At 39.1% G+C, this 22,409-nt stretch overlaps 1 protein-coding gene across 4 annotated transcripts in view; it reads left to right on the forward strand.

The window, feature by feature from the left end:
• The window catches only part of Zranb3 (zinc finger RANBP2-type containing 3), a 149,353-nt gene that overhangs the window by 56,481 nt on the left and 70,463 nt on the right, over positions 1-22,409 (forward strand). For 3 of the 4 annotated variants that reach the window (XM_028771483.1, XM_028771482.1, XM_028771484.1), the window contains exons 4-6: positions 3,940-4,118; positions 7,083-7,314; positions 10,826-10,911. In XM_028771483.1, coding sequence (XP_028627316.1) covers positions 3,940-4,118; positions 7,083-7,314; positions 10,826-10,911 — 497 coding nt within the window. The remainder of the gene's footprint in view (positions 1-3,939; positions 4,119-7,082; positions 7,315-10,825; positions 10,912-22,409) is intronic. The other variant, XM_028771485.1, reaches the window with a different exon arrangement.

Below are 22,409 nucleotides of genomic sequence, written 5' to 3' on the forward strand. Positions count from 1 at the left end.
CAAGGGTCTGCCAATTAGACTGAGTCAGCTGAAGCAGCACGAAATCTCTGGAATATCACTTGAAGTTCTTTGGTGCGTCTCTCTCTATGAAGTCAAGACAAACAACCAGCAAAGAAGGCAAGGCGAAGCAATACCACAGCATTGTCAGTGAAGACCAGCAAAAATTGGCAAGGCAAATCAGTACCACACAGCATCATCCATTGTCTGTTAGATTATACTTATACCCTTTCCGAATATCACATGTCCACACATCGACTTCTCCAGCAAATCATCACATGCCCTGTTTCCAGGCAAGTTACAGAAAAACACCACATGTCGGTTCTCAGCAAAACATCCTCTTATGTGTCTGCTTCAACAAAATATCCTCTCATAAGACAGTTTCCAGAAAAACATCACATGACATAACTAAGGCTCCAAAGAAACCAGAAGTTTCCACTTCAACTACACCTGCTACCTCAATTTTATCCTTAAAAGATTAGGTCAAAGCATCTTGACCTGCAAGTGGATCTCCCCTCAGCATTAAAAGCAGTTAGCTGCTCTCCGGCTCACATCATGGTGCTTTAATGGTAGTCATACTCTCCTGTTGGACTTTAAGTTTTTGCGCCATCCACTTAGAACTGCAAAATACCTTCTTCGTTTCTGCTTTATCTGATCCAGGTTGCTTGTCTTCTCTTAAAGCATTCCTTCACTCATGCAAGCGAATAATAACTGTTGCAGTGACAATGTTCTAGATCACAAATGTCACTTCCTAAATTCTATTCATTATAGTCTTTTTCTTTAAAAAAAAAAATTAAGCAGATCACACTAATTATTTCAATATCGAAGATTGGTTGTTATAAATGTAACTGTAATTGAATTATTCTCCTTGGTTTTCTTATTATTTTTTGTTTAGGTGGGTTGTTTGTTTGTTTGTTTGTTTTGAGGCAGGGTTATAGGCCAAGCTAGACTTGAACTTTATATACAGTTTAGGATGACCTTGAACCCTGATCTGCCAGCCTCTACCTCATAAGTGTATATTACAGGCTTGTGCCACCATACCCAATTTATATAGTTTTATAATTAATAATTATAGTATTTTATTAATTCTTTAAGAATTTCATTCAGTATACTTTGATTATATTCAGCCCTCTCCTCTAATCCTGCCATATCCATCTCTACCCACCCAGTTCCTAGGCATTTTTCTTTTTTAAGGCCTATTGAGTCAAATTTGTTTGGCCCACGTACTTTTGGGCGTGGGGCCTGTCGTATGGGAGAAATTATCAATTGCCAATCTGTCCTTATCTAGGGGTGAGCCCACCTGATCTTCCATGTTGGAATCTGGAGAATGTTCATACATGTAACTGATGTGTTCAAAAATTTCACTGTAGTCATCTACCACGTCTGGCTCTTAGAATATTTCCACCTCCTCTTTGAGGATTCCTGAGCCATTTGGAGAGGAGAATATAAATATTCCATTTAGTGCCACGTGTTCCCAGGTTAAAACTATGTCCATTTTGAAGGATAGTAGTAACAGATTCTCCCATCGAGCCTGTCCTAGCTGACTATAGGTTCTTGGACCTCATATAGTACCAGATAGAAGTTCCATCTTGTGTTTGATTACTCCCATAGCATTTGTGCTGTTATTGTACTAGTGGGCTTATCTTGCCAAGTAAGCTCACGGTGCTCCCTTTTCCCTTTATATCACTGCATTCTACGTCCTCTCCCTGGAAGTCCCTCCTCATTGTCCTTTACTAGATCTTGCCCTCTATGGTTTTTAAACGTAACACATAAGTCTAAAGATCCAAAGTTAACATCCACATATGAGCGAAAATGTGGTGTTTGTCTTTCTATATCTGGGTTATACAATGCAGTGTTATTTGAGTGTTGAAAAGATGAAGTTGTAAAATTCACAGGTAAAAGAATGGAACTGGAAACAATTATTCTGAGTGAGAAGATTCTTATTCTTAATAGAAGCAATTAAAGGAAAAACACATAAACAAGATTTCTATAAGAGACTTGCTAAAATCCCAAACTGCCTTTTTCTCTTTTGTGTACTCTCACTCAGCATTTGAAACTTATTCTCTTGGTTTCTGTCTTTTTCCCCCCTTTTTTGATAGTCTGTCAAGCAAAGCCTGTATCTTTCAGTGTTTTTCTTCACAACTGTTTACTATAGTTATTTCTTCTTTGTAAATGTAAGGACCATTGTTGTGAAATTTCCCCCATGAGTAAAGCAGGTGGATTAGTAACTAGGTGGATTAATATGTTTTTGTTTTGCATGTGTTCTCTTTTTCTAATTTTTAATTATTATGTGTGAGAGAGCCGTAATTGAAAGAGAAACAGACATATGTTACGCATTCATTACCTTTAATAGACACCTAATGCAGTCAGACCCTGTCTTGCTCTATATAAGCTTAAGTAGCGATCCCGGCCGACAGGCTCTCGGATCACAGAGATGAGTTGGAATTTTGCTTTTAGCATAGTTAGGAGTGCTGAATTCAGCTTCTGTATTCTTACAAGCCCCAGCTAAATACCTTAAGTTGGAAAAACAAACACAAAACTATCTTAAGGAAACAGATACATTGCAGATAGTGCCCATACCATTCCTGCTTCAGAAGACATGCCTAAATACATTGAAACTTCCCCTCAGCCATGAAACACAAGGACCATCTGCAGTGACGGGCCAGACTTTTCAAAGCACTAGCTCAGTCCAGGACTACTATTGTAAAAACAAAAAGTCTCTGAGTGCTGCTTGGTTCCCCACTGATCAGTTTTTTCTCAACATACTATGTGTGACATATGTGTGTGCACTTGTGTGTGTGCATGGAAGCCAAAGGAAGCTGTCTAGTGTTCTGCTCTGTCAGTCTCTGTCTTTGAAACAGGTCTCTCAGTGAACCTCACTCTTACTACCATTTTTGGTTAGGCAGGCTGGCCAGCTAGGTCCCTGTATGCATCCATCTCTGCCTCTCAGCACTGGGGTTTCAGGCGCTTGCAGACATGCCTGGATAGTTCACATGGGTGCTGGGAATTCAAACTCAGGTCCTCTTGCTTACACAGCAAGTGCTATTACCCAGCAAGTCACCTCTCCGGCCCACTTAACCTGTTTTTACTACACAGTCCATGACGTCTGACAGGTCTGAGCAGTCACTACGCTGCCCTGAAAGGTACCATTCCACTCTGTCTTCTCCGGCTACCCTTGACCCGCTGTCTACCTTTGTTGTTTTGTCTTTCCCATGGTGATTTATAAATAGTATCATAAAAAGCAATAGTTAGCTTCTTCTTAAAAATTAATATCAGGACCTCAGTTGCTGGTGGCTGAGCCCAGTGCCTGCCACTCACTGAGCAGGAGCTCTGCAGCTGGACCACGCCTACCCCAGCACAGTTTCCTCCTTTTCATCTGTGAACATTTGACTAGAAAGTCCCAGCGGAAGCACATCTGAATTGTCTCCAGTATCTGACTGTTGTGGAGAAAACCTCTACAACAGTTCATTTAGGAGCTTTTTCTTTCCCATGGAAAGGGCTTAGAATGAGGTGATGGGAATAGCATGGAGATGGTCAAAGGGAAAACTGTGCGAACCTGAAATCCTCTTAATTCTGCATCAGTCAGCTGTGGTTGAGATAACTCTACCTCTCTGTCTTATTTTTATTTTGGAAAATGTGTATAGCTCACAGTTATTTTAACTTTAAATAACATGATTTTCTGCTAGGTAGGTAAAGCATTTGTCATTATGTTCTCAAGAAGGAAAAACTATAATATTTATATCTATGGATCATCTGTCTTTAATTATAATTGCAAAAATTTATTTAAATAGTATAGACACTTAACATTCCTAATGATCTTGAATTTTTATTAACTGTGATTGGCATAATAGAATTATTAATGTAATACTTTTTAATATTTGATCATTTCTTTCAGGATATGTAGGCTTTATTTGTAACATACTTTTCACAAACATTGTTTAGATGGGTCTAGGAAAGACAATCCAGGCGATTGCAATTGCTTATTTCTACAAAGAGGAGTGGCCCCTGCTGATAGTCGTCCCTTCATCTGTCAGATACCCTTGGATAGAAGAGCTAGAAAAGTGGATCCCAGAGCTGGAGCCAGAGGAGATCAATGTCATCATGAACAAAGCTGACACGGGGTGAGAAGAGCTTATTTGTCTTAAAGAAAAAGAAATGTGTTCTCATATTTTGGTTTGCTTTTGACTTTTTGGTACTAATGACAAAACTCAGGGCTTGATGCATTTTATTCATGCTTTGAATGAAATACCACCTGCCATCACTAGAAGAGGGTGATGTGGTTTAATCTCTGTTACCTACGGTATACTTTTAAAGTTAATGTAAAATATACATACTTTTAAAAGCATATATAATTCTATATGCCTTAAATATACTTAAAATGAATTAGTTTATGGCTCAAAAATAAATTTCATTACTTTTTAACGACTGATATTGTGTAAGCTTTTATCAACAATCCTGACATAGTTTTCTTTCCAGGTTGGTAATATGATAGTTTTATGTGCAACTCAATTTAATAGGTTTGATTTTATTGGGTTAGTATACAATTTTGATATTTTAAATCTTAAGAACATTTGTTTTGTTTGATAATTATTTATAGTCCTTGCTCTAAAAATGTATTATTATATTTTTGACTTCTTCATTTGTTTCATTTTGCTTTGTAGCCACTGGACTAAGTCAACCTATTTGAATGTTACTGTATAGAACATATAGTTGAATGATGCAAATTATCTTGTTTCCAAAGGCACACACTTTTAATCCCAGAACTCAAGATGCAGAGGCAGTCTCTGTGAGTTCAAGGCCAGCCTGGTCTTCATAGTGAGTTCCAGTCCAGCAAGAGGTACCTAGTTAGATACTGTCTCAGAAGGGGAAGAGGAGCCAGACAGCATGTGCCCCTTTGATCCTAGCTCTCAGAAGAGAGAGGCGTGCAGATCTTTGAGTTCAAGGCTAGCTTGGTCTACTGACACAGTTACAAGACAGCCAAAGTTACACAGAGAAACCTTGTCTGGGTGTGGGGAGCATGATACAGAATTAGCATTTTCTGAGCTTTAAAATAATACATTACCGGAAATAAGTAATAAGTATCTGTTAGTTCTTAGAGCATCCTTGGTAATATTTTTCTGAACTGTATTATCTAATACTGTGAATATAAGTAGTGTTTAATGATAACATCAGCTTTCATGAAGAAGGAGGGACAGAATTGACATAGGATGTTTTACCTCTTAACCTTGGAGACCTAATTCATTAGCATTTAGATGTATGGATCCAGGAAAATTTAGGCCCTTTTTACATTATTATAATAAAATGTAGGCAGTTCTTATGAATAGGTTACTTCTCCAGAAAACTGCATAAAATTGAAAAGACATAAATTTGGAGAATGTTGCCTTTTTATGGCTTTCTTGACTTTTTGTTAGTTATACATTATTTAAATGTCTACATTTACATTGTCTTAAAATCTATTCTCTGTCATCTTTTTATCATTAGATAATCTTTTTGGTATTATTTAGGAAGTAACTCTCTTATGGCTAACTAGTGGCAATGCTTTTGTTTCTATAGTATTCAGGGTACGTTAGATAGGACCATAACCCAGGAGTATACATTTTTGAAAGATGTTAGCAAAGGGCATAAAAATGACTTGATGTCTTCTCTATCCTAAAAGAAGCAGTTTTAAATATGTACCAACCTGTGTCAGTATATGTTTAATACATATGGAAATTACTCACAGTGTCAGCTGGTCCTGAACTATCACCCAGACCTGATGTGTCAGAATAGAAGCCACCAAGATGGCAGCAGTGACCTTCAACGCCAGTATCTGGTGGATATTCCTCATAGGATACCCTACTGCAGGCTCTTCTGCTATCTGAGCACATGAGGAAACCATACTTATCTGCATTAATTAGATATAGCCAAGCCTTCAAATGCCACTAATGAGTTAGGACTTTTCCCTTCTTCCCTGGAGGGTAGAAAATAGGGCTGGGGGATGGCTGTGAGGGTAAAGTTCCTCTAACCCCAGCTCTAATGTAAACGGTGGTGAACATGGTGGCCCACCTTCATTCTCTGCATTAGAGAGGTGGAGAAAGGAGTATGACATAAAGCTAGGCTACCATGTTAGCATGCCAGTAACCCTAGCCCTTGACTTGTGGAGAAAAAACAAGGTGGGGATATGGCCCTAAGGCAAGCTGGCTAGCTAGACTAGCCAAATAGGAGAGCTCTGGGTTCAGGAAGAGACCTTGTGTTAGTAAATATGTGGAAAGAGATAGGGGATGATACTTCATTTTTACCTCTGGCATCCATGTGCATATAAACAGGTGTGTGCCTTCACACATTCATGTACCTCCATGTATACAAGCACATATGCAAAGGAAATTAAGTTGCAGATGAAGTCTGTCTTGTATTATTCCACTGGTGATAATAGGAAGTGAAAAAGTGACACATTCAAGAGCTCGCCTCATTGCTGCATTCTACACTAGGAGCAAAGTGATTTGTGGACAAAGATGAGTGACACGCATCCCCTCCCCTCACCGACTCATGCATACTGAATTAGTGTGTATGGGAAGAGTAACTGAAGACAGTTGCAGATGTGTGTATCATAGAGCCAAGACTCAAAGGGCCACTTTATTTTAGCTCACTGGCCTGTGTATATGGGGAGGGTCCTTCTAATGTTTTACAAGAGCCCAGCACTACAGTGCCTGCAGACTGCGTCAGATGAGGTGGGAAAGACCAGGAACCACTCTGTTAGGTCCTGTCCTGACAAAGTTCCAACACCATCCAGGGTAAAAATGAATGCATGGTAGAAAACATTGTTATAAAGTAACATTCTTGTCCTAATAAAATGTGGCTTTCTAGTTCTCAAAATCTCCCAAAAGCCAATCATTTGACCAGAATTCTAACTCTTGGCTTAACATATTTGAGAACTGTAAAATCTGAATTCTGTGAATAGTTAACGTTTAGCAGAAGAACCATCTCTTATTTTTCTTTTTTCTTTTTTTTTTTAGCCCCCTTTCCTTTTTTCTTTCAAGAATGTTGTTTTCTTTGTGATCCATTTATTGCTGAGACATTATTTTTAAGCAGGTGATTTTCTTTTTTAGGAGAATACCGACCAGCAGAGTGACAGTTCTGGGCTATGGTCTCTTAACCACAGATGCAGAGACTTTGCTGGATGCACTGAACAGCCAGAACTTCAGGGTCGTGATAGTGGACGAATCACACTACATGAAGTCCAGAACTGCTGCCCGCAGCAAGATTCTCCTGCCCATGGTGCAGAAGGCCAGGAGAGCCATTCTTCTTACAGGAACCCCAGCTTTGGGAAGACCTGAGGAGGTACTAGGATTTCTGTGATTTAAGTAATAGGAAAACTGAATCTGTCTTCTGCTTGGCAATTTTTAAAATTAGATGCCTCAAATGCCAGAAGAATACACTAGAAATTTCCAGGGTACTATCAATGATTAAACAATATTTTTATTATGACTGGTTTTTAACAATCTGTGTATTTTTAAGTCTTAGCCATACTTACAAGTATGGTTAAAATAGTTTTACCTTAACTATAAGGTTTCTCTTTCTTTCTTTTTTTTTTATTTGTTTTTTTTTGTTCCTTTGTTTTGACCCAAGGTATTATTATGTAGCTCCTTGTGGCCTCCAACTCACATCAATCTGCCTACTTCTTTCTCTTGAGTGGTAGGATTAAAGGTGTGCTTTAATCCAGGTATTAGAAAGTCTATTTAGTACATATTGGTAATGCTGTTCACATCGGCTTCTGATGCTCTTTTGTTACTTTATCTAGTTTATGTAAAAACATCTTAAGGTTGAAATCTACTCCGTATGTGTGTGTGTATATGAGGGAGATTTTAATCCAGCAGTGTTACTACTCTGACTGGAATGCAGACACACACATAGTAGACACCTTTAATCCCAAACAATGGAAGTAAAGTTAGTTTGTAGAAGGAAGTACCCATATTTGAAAGTGATGTCTAGTTGAGTGGCAAAGTGATGAATCAGGTAAATATTTGACAGAGTAGGATATGCCCAACTCTCACGAGAATAGAGAAGAAAGAGAGCTGATATAAGAGAGAGAAGGCAGTTTTACTGGGACAGTTTTCGAGAGACAGGTTGCAGAGAGAGAACAAGCTAGACACAGGTTAAGACAGAATGAGCCAGAGAATGAGAAGAAGCCAGAAGATTATGAGACCAAGCAGGACAATTCAGTCAAAAGCTGAGAGGAGCCAGTTTGAATCAGTCAGTTTGGAGAGGAGTTTGAACCAGAACAACTGAACTGAACCAGAGATCAGAAAGAACTAGTAAGAGCTAAGCTTATTCCGTTGTAAGTCTCAGAGGCGGAAAACATTGTAGGCCTAGATTAGATTGTATAGAAACTAGAAGCTTCTAGGACTAGGCCTAGGTTAGCAGATGGAGACAGTAAGCCTCAGAGACAAAAATGACTACAGGAGAATAAAAGTTACATTTACATATATGTTTGTGTGTGTGTGTGTGTGTGTGTTTGTGTGTATGTGACAGAGAAAGAGAGAGAAGTGGGAGGGAAGAACAGAGAGAATCCTGCACTTGTGAAGGCCAGAGTTTGATAATACCTACTATCTTTCTCATTTAATCCCTACCTTTTTTTTTTTTGAGGTGGGGCACCCCCCCCCACACACACACTGATCCTGGAGGTCTCTAATTTCTCTGGGCTAGCTGGCCAGTGAGCTCTCTCCAGAGATCTGTTTATTTTGCATTGCAGAACTTTCCTGTAGTCCTTTTTTACTTCAGTAGCTACACTTTGGAAAGTAGAGACAAACTAAGACCAGGTGACATAACCTGACATAACCAGAGACAAACCGTTATAGACCAGGTGAAGTACCTAGTTAGACTAGAGGAACTTAATCTAGGAACGTTCAGAGTGTCTTTTTCAGCCACTCTTAGTTCTTTCTGACCATTTCATCTACGGAATCTGGTTTACTAGCAAACAGTTGTTTATAGCATCATTCTCTAATACTTTGTATCTCTATGATGGTAGTGATATGTTCTCATGTATTCCTAATTTTAGTAAGCTTTTGTTTCATTCTTAACTAAAGTTTAGTCAGTGTTATTGATTGTTCTAAGAACTGACTTGGGTTTGCTGATTTTCTCGATTTTCTACTTTATTTTCATCAAAATGCTTGTAGTGTTTTTCTCTGGTGCTTGCCTTTTCATTTAGCTTGTCTTTCCCTTTCTAGCTGGGAATTTATGTTACTGATTGAAAATCTTTGTTTTCATGTTAACACCAGTACACATAGCAAAAGACTGTATTGTGGATGATTCCATTAATATGAAGTACTAGGAATGGAAAATCTTAGGAAAAAGTAGGAAATAGCTCGTGCTTGTCAGGATCTGGTGGAAAGGGAAGAGGGCTTTGACTACTAATGGAGGTGGGTTTCTTTTTAAGATGGTAACAACGCTGTATGAATAGTAGTGGTTGATGTGTAACTTTGTAACTGCTAAAAGCCACTGAATTTCATACTTGAAGAGTAAACTTTATGGCATATTAATCATATCAATAAAACCATTATGTTAAGGAGCCTATTAAACATGAAAATAAAATGTCATTTTGTGCAGCCTATCAGAGTCATGAAATGGAAAACAACATATTGATACTATTGGCCCAAGTGGTAAACTTACATAGTATTCAAAGTATTCAGGCTGGGAAGATAGCTCAGCAGGTACAATACTCAATGGGCAAATGTGAGGCCAGCCTAGAGTTCAGTTCTCAGGATCCCACATAAAAGCCAGGCAGTTGTGGCAGCAGGCTATAATCCCAGTGTGGGAGGAGGAGACAAAGAATCCTCCTTCAAGCTGGCTAGCCAGTCCAGCAGAAATGCAAGTTCAATGAGAGATTCTGCATCAATTTATAAAGTGCAAAATGATTTTTGAAAGATACCGATGTCAGAAGCCTCCAAATGAACATGTACAGTACACACAGAGATATATATGTCAAAAGAGAAGAAAAACCATATTCCATGCACCTGAGATTAAATTTAGTGGTATAGCAGTTGCCGACCATGCCTGAGGCCCTGGGCTTTACCCATCATACCAGCTGTTCATCTCTAAAGTTATAGAAAACTCATCCAGTGAAAATGCAGCTGGAAGGTTGGAGGTCTGGTAGCACATGCCTTAATCCCAGCATTCAGGAGGTAAGGCAGGAGGGTGGAAGTTTGAGGCCATCCTGGGTACATAATGGCTACATAAATACCCCATTTCAAACAAATACTTGTAAATGGATGGATAGATAGACAAACAGATCACTAGTACTCATGTGTAGCATGTATACACAAATATAATTGTGAAATTACTAATATTTATAGCTGCATAAAAGACAGAAACAACCTATTCATTCACTATCAGGCATCTATTTGAATATTTTATCACATATACACAATAATAGATGGTTATTCATCCTTTTAAGGATTCTTTATTATTACAGTATATTGCTTATATACCTCTTAAAATGAAAAGAAAAGTTGCCTATGTTTTTACAATAAGATTTCAGTTGTACCATAATATTATGATTGTCTATATGTGAATGAAAGTATATATACAGGGGCTGGAAAGAAATCTTTTTTAAAGTGTGAGTGTATGTGTGTGTGTGTGTGTGTGTGTGTGTGTGTGTGTGTATATATGCATATATATGTTATATTTAGAAACAGATACTTGTTATCCCTGAAGAATGGATAGTGTAGGGGTAAAGAGGAAGGAAGAAGTATTTTTGCTTTTATACCTATTACTATTTTATTACATTCTTTTATCATCATAATGACTTATTTGAGAATATTATAATATATTGAAGTCATTTGTACTGTTATAGCTTTTCATGCAGATTGAGGCTCTTTTCCCACAAAAATTTGGAACTTGGATCGAGTATGCTAAAAGATACTGCAATGCACATGTCAGGTAAGATAACTGTTCTCCATAAGCCTTTATCTGAATATATTAAAAACTCTAAACTTTAAGCACTGTTAGTCATTCCTTATTTCCATGGTTTTCAAACTTGGTGCATTTGTAGAAGAATTTCCAAAAGTAAAATCTTGTCTGGGTAACCTACATATAATGTAAAAAATACCTAGGCATGGTGGTATGTGCCTTTAATGCCAGCACTTGGGAAGTAAAGCAGTAGAATTATTAGAGGCTAGAGTTGCCTTTATCCCTGTCAAGGCTGAAGGAAGATGTGTCTATTCTTGAGTATATGCATGGAGGTATGCTGTCCTGCTTTTTATTTGACTGTGTGGGGTGTCAGGTTTGGTGTTACAATGATGTCTTAGTTACTGTTCTGTTGCTGTGAAGAGGCACCATTACCATTGCAACTTATGAAAGAAAGCATTTAATTAAGGGCTTGCTTACAGTATCAGATGGTGAGTCTGTAACTGTCATAGTGGGAGCAAGGAAACAGGCAGGCATAAGCCACAGCAGTAGCTGAAAGCTTACATCTACACCTGATCCACCAGCTGGAGGCAGAGAGCAAGACTGTGCCTGAGCTTTTGAAATCTCAGGCTAAATTTTTAATTTGCATGTCTGACCTACTGTCTGTTTCTTGATTAGTATCTGTCATATGATAGCAGAAGTGTGTACCTCACTTATGAGTATAAATAGTATTTCGAAGAGAAATATTTCATCTCTGTGAAATGTGTGATGCCAGAGACTATCTTCTGCTTGCTAGTCATTTCAAGGTCAACATTGTGCTTTTCAAAGGCATTTTCTTTCTATTTCTAATTATAGGTCATTTGTTTGTCTGTGAATAGGTATATGTACTTGTGAGTGCAGATAGCCATGGAGACCAGAACAAGGGAGTCAGATCTCCTGGAGTTGGAATTTTAGCTATCCAACATGGGTGCTGGAAGCCAAACTTAGGTCCTCCGCAGGAGCCTTATGTGTTCGTGAGGGCTGCACCATCTCCAGCCCTTTGAAGATGTGTTTTTCTACATCCATTTCTGAAGTCTTTCTAGTCCTTTCTTTACCTTGAAAGCACTGTGGCTCCATGGCTTTGATTCAGATCAAGGCGTTTCCTGGCATTTTAAGTTAGGCTGTGGGATGCTCTATTTTCTTCCACAGTGTTTTTATTCTGGAAAGGTGTCATTTTCACACTATAATTTTAGAGAATGCAAATTATGGATCGTTATTCCATCCTAGACCCATATTTTATATTTAAAATGTCATGCTGCATTCAAAATAAAGTTAAGTGAAGTGCTCGATCAAGAATGTCACTTTGTCTTTAAAAAGCTTATTAAATTCCTGAGTAATGGCCGGAAGAAGCATGCTAATGCAAATGTAATCTGAAAACGAACTTAGAGTATAAATAGCCAAATACCATACCCTGTTTGATTTCAGAGGCACAGAGAAAAGAGATTACTCAGCCAGGATACCCTTCCTCAGAATGCCACATAGTCGTCATTCTAGTGAGTTCTGTTTAGAGGCAGGTATAAGTACAAATAAGATCTGGAGAATGAAGCACAGTGGATATATTGATTGACACTGGTTAAGCGAGAGAAGGTTTAGAGCCCATTTAGACTCTTGTGCACCTTCCAGGGTTAAATCGCTTACCCCGTATCTTGCTATTTTCTTTTATATTTCTCCACATTTTCCTTGGCAACATGAGAGACTTCAGAAGTGGCAACTTTAATAAATGTTCCTGTGCTTATAAAAGGAAGACTTGGGAATAACCCAGCCAAGCATCATCAATCAGGAGCTGTCCTTAAGTATGAGGCAGGTTTTGTAGCACAAGCCTTTAATACTGGCATTGGGAAGGCAGAAGCAGGTGGATCTCTGAGTTTGAGGCTATTCTGGCCTGCACAGTGAAGTCTAGGCCAGCCAGGGCTGCATAGTGAGACATTGTCGCAAGCTGAAAACAAAAAGATGCTTTGGGAATACATATCTGTCCTCTCTTACATTGTGCTTAGAACTTAAATTGTCCCAAGAAGTTGTGGGGAAATTGTGCTTGCGTCTTATGTACATTGTCCTCGGTTCAGTCCTTGGTGTGGGAACATATCAAATTCTATGCCAGTTCTACTAAGGAGAATTAGTTGTCTAAATTTTCTTGAGACAGTGAAATGCTAATTGATAATGTATACTCAAGGTGTTATATCTACTATCAGCACAGTCAGGGTCCTGTTCACCTCCATATAGTCTCCAGCACTGTGTCATTTACTGTTCTTCCTCTGGCCAAATACAGGGCTGTCTATTCCGTGAGCAAATGGCTCATATCTGAAATAAATAGTTAATATGCTGAATACTCAAGGTATGTTTGAGGAGTAGTTAAATAAGATGTAATATACATTCTTCATTTGTGTTTGGAAAGACTTGTGATTTTGAGTCACCCTATACTGAATTGGTGTATGAGGTCATTTCACCCCACCTACTGCCTCTGGCTTGATTTTTAATTATTTTGGGGGGGGGGGCTGGAGAGATGGCTCAGTGGTTAAAAATCCTGGATGCTCTCCCAGAGGACCTGGGTTTAATTTTTGGCACCTACATGACAATTAATGACCATTAATTCAGTTGCAGAAGTTCCAACTTCTGCAGAGGATCCAACATCCTCCTTGGACCTCCGCAAATAGTAGGCACACTTGTGCTGCACAGACATACATGCAGTCAAATGTATAAGCCATCATGCCCAGACATCAAAATGATCCAAGCTTCCACTGAATTGTCAAGTCGGACACTAACCAGGTGATTACAGTTTTGATGAATGTCGTGGAGGGTGGGGAAAGCAAGTGAAAGGTGTGATGGCTGAGTGTACCAGTGTGAACCAGTCAAGACAGCCCAGCGGCATCCTTTTCAGGAAGTGAGAATTCTATATGCCAAAACCAGAACAAGACAAACCACTGTGCCCTTGAGGAACTAAATACGTGGCTGAATATTCTAGAGCTAAACTAAGGTCTCTAGACAAAACCAGTCAGGAGTCAGATAAAGATAGAGAGCTAGGTAGGAAGTAAGTTACAGTCTTGTTCTTGTAATAGGAAGACATCGTGGGCGTCTTCCCTTCTCTGTGTTCTTGTTCATCAGCATGTAATAGGAAGACACTGTGGGCGTCTTCCCCTTCTCTGTGTTCTTGTTTCTCAGCATGTAATAGGAAGACAATGTGGGCGTCTTCCCCTTCTCTGTGTCTTTTCAGGCATTGGTTTGCAATAGAAATGTGAAAGGAAACACTATTTTACCATTTTAAGTATATAGTTTTGTAGCTTTAGATACATTCATATTGTTGTAAAACATAGCTTTTCATTTGTAGCACCTCAATCTAAACCTCTGTACCCATTCAGCAGTGTTCCCCACCTCTGTGTTTAGCCTCGGCACTGTTGTAAAGTGTGGGATCAGATTCACAAGTGTCCTTGTTGTTTTTAGGGCTGTATTTTTCTATGGTCCAAAACTAATAGAAGAGTAAGCAAATTCATATTTTTTGGAAAAGAGATTATTGTATTAAAAACATTAGCACTTTTGTCCTTGATAATTTTCACCATTTTCTACATAAGTATTTGTATATGTTTTTATAGTTGTGTGCGTATTATTGAGATTGTAGTATGGTTTAAGAGATGTGAGGGAGTTTTCATCAACAAGTGACGTATTATTGGACCTATACCATAGGCTCTAGAGTGACAGGACTTGTGAGAGCTTGCATCTCAGAACATTTTTTTTAATGAGAGGCAATTTACTGTGTTGAAAGAAATGAAGAAGTAGGGTGTTAGAATTTGAAAGTTGGTACTGTCTGAACTTCTGCAGGATAGGAACTGGGATAGTGAGATTGGTACCACAGACTTATTATCGATGCCGAGTAGCCCTGAGATCATAAACAGATTAGTAGTGGAGCCAGTGCTCTCGATGGTGTGTTTCCACAGCAATGTGGTATAGGCAGGAAGTAAGCCTAGAGTCAGATCTGTCTCGTATTAGGAGCTTTGTATCAACTTATGATAGATCTAGGGCTTGAAAGATAAGGAGGTTTAGTTATCCTGGGAAGACTCAGAAATCAGCTTGGGCAAGGAAGGTGTGAGGACAGGAAGGAGACCATGATATTGACAAAGAAAACAGGCACTTGCCCGGGACATTGTAATGAGAAGGATAGAGTGTGCCCTCAAAGAGTGAGCAGAGACCAGGATTATTATTATTTTAGCTTCTCCTCCTATCCTGTATTTAATAAATCAGAACTCTGAAGTAAAGACTTTTATTTCATAAAATATCAATATTTTCACAATGAGGATGAAGTAAACATTGTTTCTGTCTATTACTTCCGGTCAGTGGTTGACATTATAAATGCTTTCCATAAATAAAAAAGGTTTCTGACTCACTCAAATACTTGCCTACATGCTGTTGGAAGCGTCTGTAACCTTTTCTCAGTAGGACTTCCCATTTTTCTTTCATTTCCTTGAGATATTCCAGTTTGTATTCTTTCATAAGAAGCTGAGTCATTATTGTCAGCACTTAGACGTTCTTTCAATTTTTACTTTTCTTTCCGGCATTTTACTAACAGGACTTTGGCATCCCTGCAACCTTTAGTAAAATTTCAACTTGTTGAGAACACCCCTCTCTCTCCTTTTCTCTCATTTTTAGGATCAGAACACCTTTTGGAGCATCTCTGAGATGCTGTCCTGCAGGGTCCAGCATCATCTTGGAAGATAGTAGATAAGAAGGCAGCCATGTGGCTGGAGCAGAAGGAGGACCATTTTTTAAAACATAATTTTTACTTTAATTTTCTTAAATTATGTACGTGTTGGGGAGAGGGAGATGTGCATATGAGTACTGGTCTGTTTGGAGGCCAGAGACAGCGATTCTCTGGAACTAGAGTTACAATTACAGACGACCGAGACCCATCTGACATAGGTAGGAACTGAATTCATCTGCAAGAGCAGAAAACTCTGTTCAGTAAGCCATCTCTCAGCCTCCAAGCACAGAAGGTTTTCGTGTTCTAGATAGAACTGGTTCAAGACAAGATTATGGCTGTGAAAGTGGACTTTAAAGGGGTAGACTTTAAAGGCTCGTGAAGACAAGAAGAACAAGAATAGAGCAGAATTAAAAGTCATCTCTTAAGAAGCATTGCCCCCACTGGGCAGTGGCGATACACGTCTTTAATCTCAGTACTCAGGAGGCAGTAGCAGGTGGTTTTCCATGAGTATGGGGCCAGCCTGGTCTGCACAGTAAGTTCTAGGATAGCCAAGGATATACTGAGAAACTCTGTCTCAACAAACCTAAAAAAAGATGGAAAACAAAAAGCATTTTTCTGTTTCATAGATGATTTTTGTTATAATTTTATTATTGTTTGAGTTTATAATTACATCGTTTCTTCCTTCTCCTTTCTCTCTCCATTACCTCCCATCTACCGCACTACCCCTCAAACTCATGGCCTCTTTTTCTTTAGTTTTTGCTGTGTGGGAATGTGTTTATTCCTAAATATGAGTACAATCTCCTCAGTCCATATGATGTTAGCTGTATGTGTATGCTTTCATGGCTGACCATTTCACACTGGATAATCAGCTGGTGTGCTCTTCCTTAGGAAGACTATTTCTCCCACTCTCAGTGTTCCTTAGTTGCCTGTAGTTCTTTGTCTAGAGTGAAAGCCCCGAGCTTTCCACCCCTCCATGTTAGCGTGTCTGTTGCTGTCATCCTTGTTCCTTAAGTATTTTAACAAATAAAAATGTAACGTATCTGAGAAAACGTAACAAGAGTAATGAGAGAACTTCACATTCAGCTCCATTGATGCCTCATATTATTGATGCCTGCTGTATTTAAGACATCATTTCAGGGTTGCAAGTGATACAGAGACAAGTGAGAGTGCTCAATCTCACGAAGCTTATTGGAATTTGAGAGTAGAAGACCTTAGGGGAATAAGTTCATATTTAAAGACCTGTCACAGGTTAAGGGAATAAGGCTTTTGTCATTGTGTCACCAAAGGAAAAACTAGTCCTATACATTCTCACATATATAGAATTGGAACAGCGAGTCCTGAGGACCACAGCCCAGTCTCCGAGCTTGTATGGCAAGCACATTACTGAGCTGTCTTCCTAGACAGCTAGGATAATTTCTTCCTGAAGTGTTTGGTAGGACTCAAGAGTTAGTCCACCTGGACCTGGTGCTGTCTCCTTTTAGAAGATTACTGATTAACAATTCAATGTTTTCTAGAAATGCAGACATCCTTAGATTGCCTTTTCTCAACACTACTGCACAGTAGCCTCAAGTAAAGAAAGCCTTATGTCTTAGAGTAGCACTTCTCAGCCCTGTTGTCATAATGCCTACTTATCCTAATCAATATACAATATCCCCTTGTACTGGAAGGAAATTCATAGGCATAGCCACATATATCCATATATAATTTCAAACAAAGAATCCATCATAATGCAGAGAGAAATAAAGTTTAAGGAAACTGTAACCATGTACCTCAATGTCAGTATGTGACTAGGAAAAGACTACATTAGAACACAATTTAAAAATGAGTGTAATAAAGAAGTTTACATTTATGGTTATATGAAATCTGTAACTTCATCAATTGTGATATTATGCACTGTTATTTTATATGCCACCAAAGGTTAATTTCTGAAGTTAAACTGGTATACATTTGTTATTTCCAGGTATATAAAATTAGAGAAATATAAATCATAAAATTGATGAAAATGTGGTGTGTTTAGAATTGTGGCTATTGCTGTTTATATGGAAGCTAATATATCACAGCTGTATTCAGATGGTAGCCTGTATTCTACATCTGTGTTCAGATGGTAGCCTGTATTCTATAGCTGTGTTCAGTTGGTAGCCAGCACTCCACAGCTATGTTAAGATGGTAGCCTGTATTCTACAAATATGTTCAAATAGTAGTTAATAAATTACAGTTATGTGTATCACAGCTTAGCCACCAGTGTGCTTTCAGGGTCAGCAGTATGGTTTTCCACACTGACAAAGTATTCTATGTTGAGTTTCCAACAAAATATACGATATCCCTTTTGGTGAGCATCACTTACAATTTCTAGAAAATTCACTCTGTAATAAACTTAAATAACAACATTTCATTGCTACAATCCTAAGTTCTTAGCCCTCATCTCCTGTTCTCAAACATAAAATGATTAAATTTATTACTTCAGCCCTGCTTGCTTTATACTTTGTTCTGTTTCTGGGCTGCAGAGATATTTGTCTTGTCTTAGTCCCCAAATGCAAACTTTTGTTTTCTCTTCATGTTTCATCCAGCCTGATTTTGAAGCCAAGAGCATACATCAAAGTTTTCACATTGTGTGAAGTCTTTTCATTTAGTTTTTGAAGTTGTGTGTATGTATTGCTTTAATAAAAATATTCTTTTAAAATATAGCTCTGAGCTGGCTCTGGTGGCATGGGTGTAGGTGAGTCAGCCCTGATGGCCAGAGAGCAGGAGAGCTGACCCTTACCCCTGCCTTCTGCAGTTTTGGGTGAGCTAGCCTGGGCAGTGCTAGAGACCTCACCCTGGTGGTGTGAGTACAGGAGAGCTGGCAGGCTGACCAACTCAGCTACCACCCAGGTCCAGATCCAGAGCTTTGAGTTGGCTCATCCCAGCGTCTCCCCCATCTGTGAACTGCAGGAGCATGTGAGGGGGATGGTCATCCAGACTCGTAGGCACGGGATCTCCTGACACAAGCCATCAACAGGATATCTGAGGGGAGTCCCTGTGAGGATCTAGTATCGATGGTGTGGCAGAAGCCACACCAGTGACACATTATAAAGAGCATTTGCAGGTAATGTGTGGACAAAAGGTGTGCAGTGGGACCACTGCAGCACATCTCAGCCTCCGTGATGACAGTTCTTGTTGCTGTTGTTACTCTTTTGTTTATTTGTTTTACTTTAATTTTTAATTTTGGGGGGGTTAGGGAGGAGGTTTCAGGAGAAGAAAGCAGATATGAAGGAACAGGGGGATGAGTGGGATTGAAGTGTATGATGTGAAATTTATAAAGAATGAGTAAAAAGTTATGAAATCTAGAAAACAATAGCAAAATGTCATGTGCTAGTCAAAAAGTAATTTCTGAAACCAGGTTTGATTGAGGCACTCCTGTAATCTCAACAGCTGACTGGTCATCCTTGGGTACTTACATACTGAATTTGAGATCACCCTGGGCTACCAGAGACCCTGTCTTTAAAAAGTTAAAAAAAAATCACAAGGAAGGAAAGAGGAAGGCAAGGAGAGAGGAGGAAGCAAGGGAGAGAGAGGACTGGGTGGGGTAGGGGGTAGTGGCTGCAACAAGCTGTCTATATGGTCCTTTGCTGGCCCAGAAGAGGCCTGTAAGTGCTTCAAAGGCAATTCTTCATGTACGTGAAGAACCTCTGTGACTGGTATAAGCCCAGCTCTTCATTTGCATGGCCTGCAGAGATTAGTGCACACACCTTGGCCACACTCTTTCTCTGTGCACTGCTTTTTTAGCCTCCACCCTTTGCTGCTAGAAGCAAGTAGTAAAAAATGGTTCTTGTACATGGTACTTGGTTCATATGAAAATTTTATGTTTTCATAAGACTTCTTTTTACTTTTAATTATGTATATGTGTGTGTATCTGTTGCTGGTGTGTGCACATGAGTACAGTGACTTCCAAGGCCAGAGGGGGCTTCCGAGCCTCTGGAGCTGGAGTTACAGGTGGCTATGAGCTGCCCAACCTGAGTTCTAGTAACCAAACACTGGTCCTAGGAAAACAGTCTCTACTCTTAATTGCTTATCTGGTTCTCCAGCCCAGATTTTTTGTTTTGTATGTATAAGTTAAAAAGAAATGAAAATAGGGAAGAAAATAATACAGGATAAATAGACTGCTCTGCTCTTTTCCACCCCACCACATTCACCACTATTAATCAGGTATATACTGTAAGTATTATGGTATGAGGTACAGGCTAAAGAATATATTTTTTGTTTGTGTGTTTTTAACTTATTCTATTTTTAATTAAACTATAATTACGTCATTTCTTCCTCCAACTCCTCTCATTCCCCCTCCCTGTTCTATCTCAAATCCATGAGTCCTTTTTCCTCCAATCATTATTGTTACACACACACTCTCACACAAGACTGTATTTATATATTTATGCATTCATATATTTATTGTATTTAGATTTATATATGGGGAGGAGAGAAAGAGAGAAGGCACACTAATGGGCTATAAACAAATAAATATATAAGTGCAACTTCAGAGTCTGATACTGCTTCCATGTGCATGTTTATAAGGCTTACCACTGGGTATTGAATTTATGGGCTCCTCCCTGGGGAGGACTAGCTTTCCCTCACTCAGTGCTGCTTAGTGCCTGTAGTTCTCCATCTAGGGATGGGGCGCAGTGAGATTTCCCCCACCCACTTTGGTGTGTCTTTGGTGTGTCGTTGTTTAGGTCTTGTTTGGACATCCATACTGGTGAGATTTCATGGGTATAGTTTCTCTGTCATATATAGAAGACACAGTCTGACAGAATTCCTGGTTGTCTGTCTCTCACAATTGTTCCATGCCCTCTCAGGTGCTACGATTGTGTTGTCAATGTATCAGTTAAGGCTGGCCACCCCACAGGCAGTTATTCTCTGCATTTTTACCCATGCTGGCTTTCTGTAATGGTCTCTGCTGCTGCAAAAAGATGCTTTTTTTGGTGAGAGAAGAGGAAGTCTCTAATCAGGTTGGCTGGAGCACAGGATGTCTTAGCATCAAAAATAAATGATAAGCAAAGATGTCAATAGGAACAAGGAGCTAAGCTTCACAATCAGAAGTATACACAGAAAGAAGTATACACAGAAAGAAGGAAATTTTAGGACAATAAACTGAAAGCTCACCTTGGGGTGCCATCTACTCTCTAAAATTGTAAGATACTTGGTACAGAATAGTGTTTCCAGATTGGGTTTTTTAAATGCACCTGTGGGCTTATAAGATGGCTCAATAGGTAAAGTGTTTGCCATGTAGTCTTAACAATCTGAGTTTGATTCCTGGAACCCTCATAAAGGTAGAAGGAGAGAACCAACTCCCAAGAGTTGACCTCTGTTTTCCACATGTGCCCCATGTACATACATTCATACATGCATACACACACACAAATGAATAACTAGATAGAGATAGATAGATAGATAGATAGATAGATAGATAGATAGATAGATAGATGATAGATAGATAGATAGATAGATAGATAGATGATAAAAATAAAAATGCCTTGATAGTCTAATTACTTACACCCTGAAAGTTTGTACCTTACTACCAATATCCAGTCAGTTACCGTGCCCTGCAAACTCTATTGCTTTATTTCTTTTACTTTGTTTTTGAGAAAGAGTCTATGTTCTCCTGACTAGGCCAGAACTCACTATGTAGACCAGGTGTCCTCACAATTGCAGTAAACTCACCTCCCCCTCCACAGCACTGGGACCAATGTCTTTTTCCAAATTGACTTTATATGAATTTTTGTTTGCTTTGTTTTGTTTTCTCTTGTTTTGTTGAGATAGGTTTTCTCTGTATAGCCCTTGCTGTCCTGAAACTCACTCTGTAGACCAGGCTGACCTCAAACTCACAGATCTGCCTGTCTGCGTCCTGAGTGCAGGGATTATAGATGTGTTGCACCACGTCAAGCTTTGTTTTGTATGGAATTTTAAGGGATTATAATAACCTAAATATTAAAAAGAAAAGATGGCTAGAAGGCTCTGTTGTACTGATAAACCATGCCAATATTGTAGTTATTCAAGAATAGATACCTAGGGCTGGCAAGATGACTCCTATGGGGAAGTACTTGCTGCCAAGCCTGATGGCCTGACTTTGTTCCCCAGGTTCCACCTAGTGTAATGAGAGAAATAACTCACAACTGGTTGTCTGACGTCCACACGTACTGCACCACATACAAAATAAATGGATGTAAAGAAAATATTGAAGAAAGAATAGATACCCTTATCAGTGGAACGGAAGAGCCCAGAAACCAACCCATCCACTTATAATAAATGGACTTTTAGCAAAAGACATTCATAGCTGGGTGGTGGTGGTGCATGCCTTTAATCCTAATACTGGGGATAGGGGTGTGGTGCACAGAGACAGGCAGTTCAAGGTCAGCCTAGCCTACAGAGTTAAGTTCCAGGACAGGTAGGACTATATACAAAGAAACTTTGACTTGAAAAAACCAAGGTGGTGTGTGTGTGTGTGTGTGTGTGTATGTGTGTGTGTGTGTGTAGAATTAAAAACATTCATGTGGTAGTTCTGGGTTCTGGAACAACTTAATAGCCATTTGAAAAATAGGATGTATACACTATATATAAAAATTCAGTCCAAAAACTTCAAAGAACCGAATGCAATATCAGCACCTAGATAGATGTTTTCTTACGGAAAACATCTTGATAAATCTTCATACTTTGAAATTACTTAGGCATTCCTAGCTAGGAGGCTGACATCAGGGACAATGGAAGAGCAACTGGATGAAGTCTGTCCTATCAAAATGAATACCTTCAGTACTTACTGAGATACCGCCAAGAA

Source organism: Grammomys surdaster, unplaced genomic scaffold (assembly GCF_004785775.1).
Source record: "Grammomys surdaster isolate TR1022 unplaced genomic scaffold, NIH_TR_1.0 208, whole genome shotgun sequence".
Taxonomy (NCBI): domain Eukaryota; kingdom Metazoa; phylum Chordata; class Mammalia; order Rodentia; family Muridae; genus Grammomys; species Grammomys surdaster.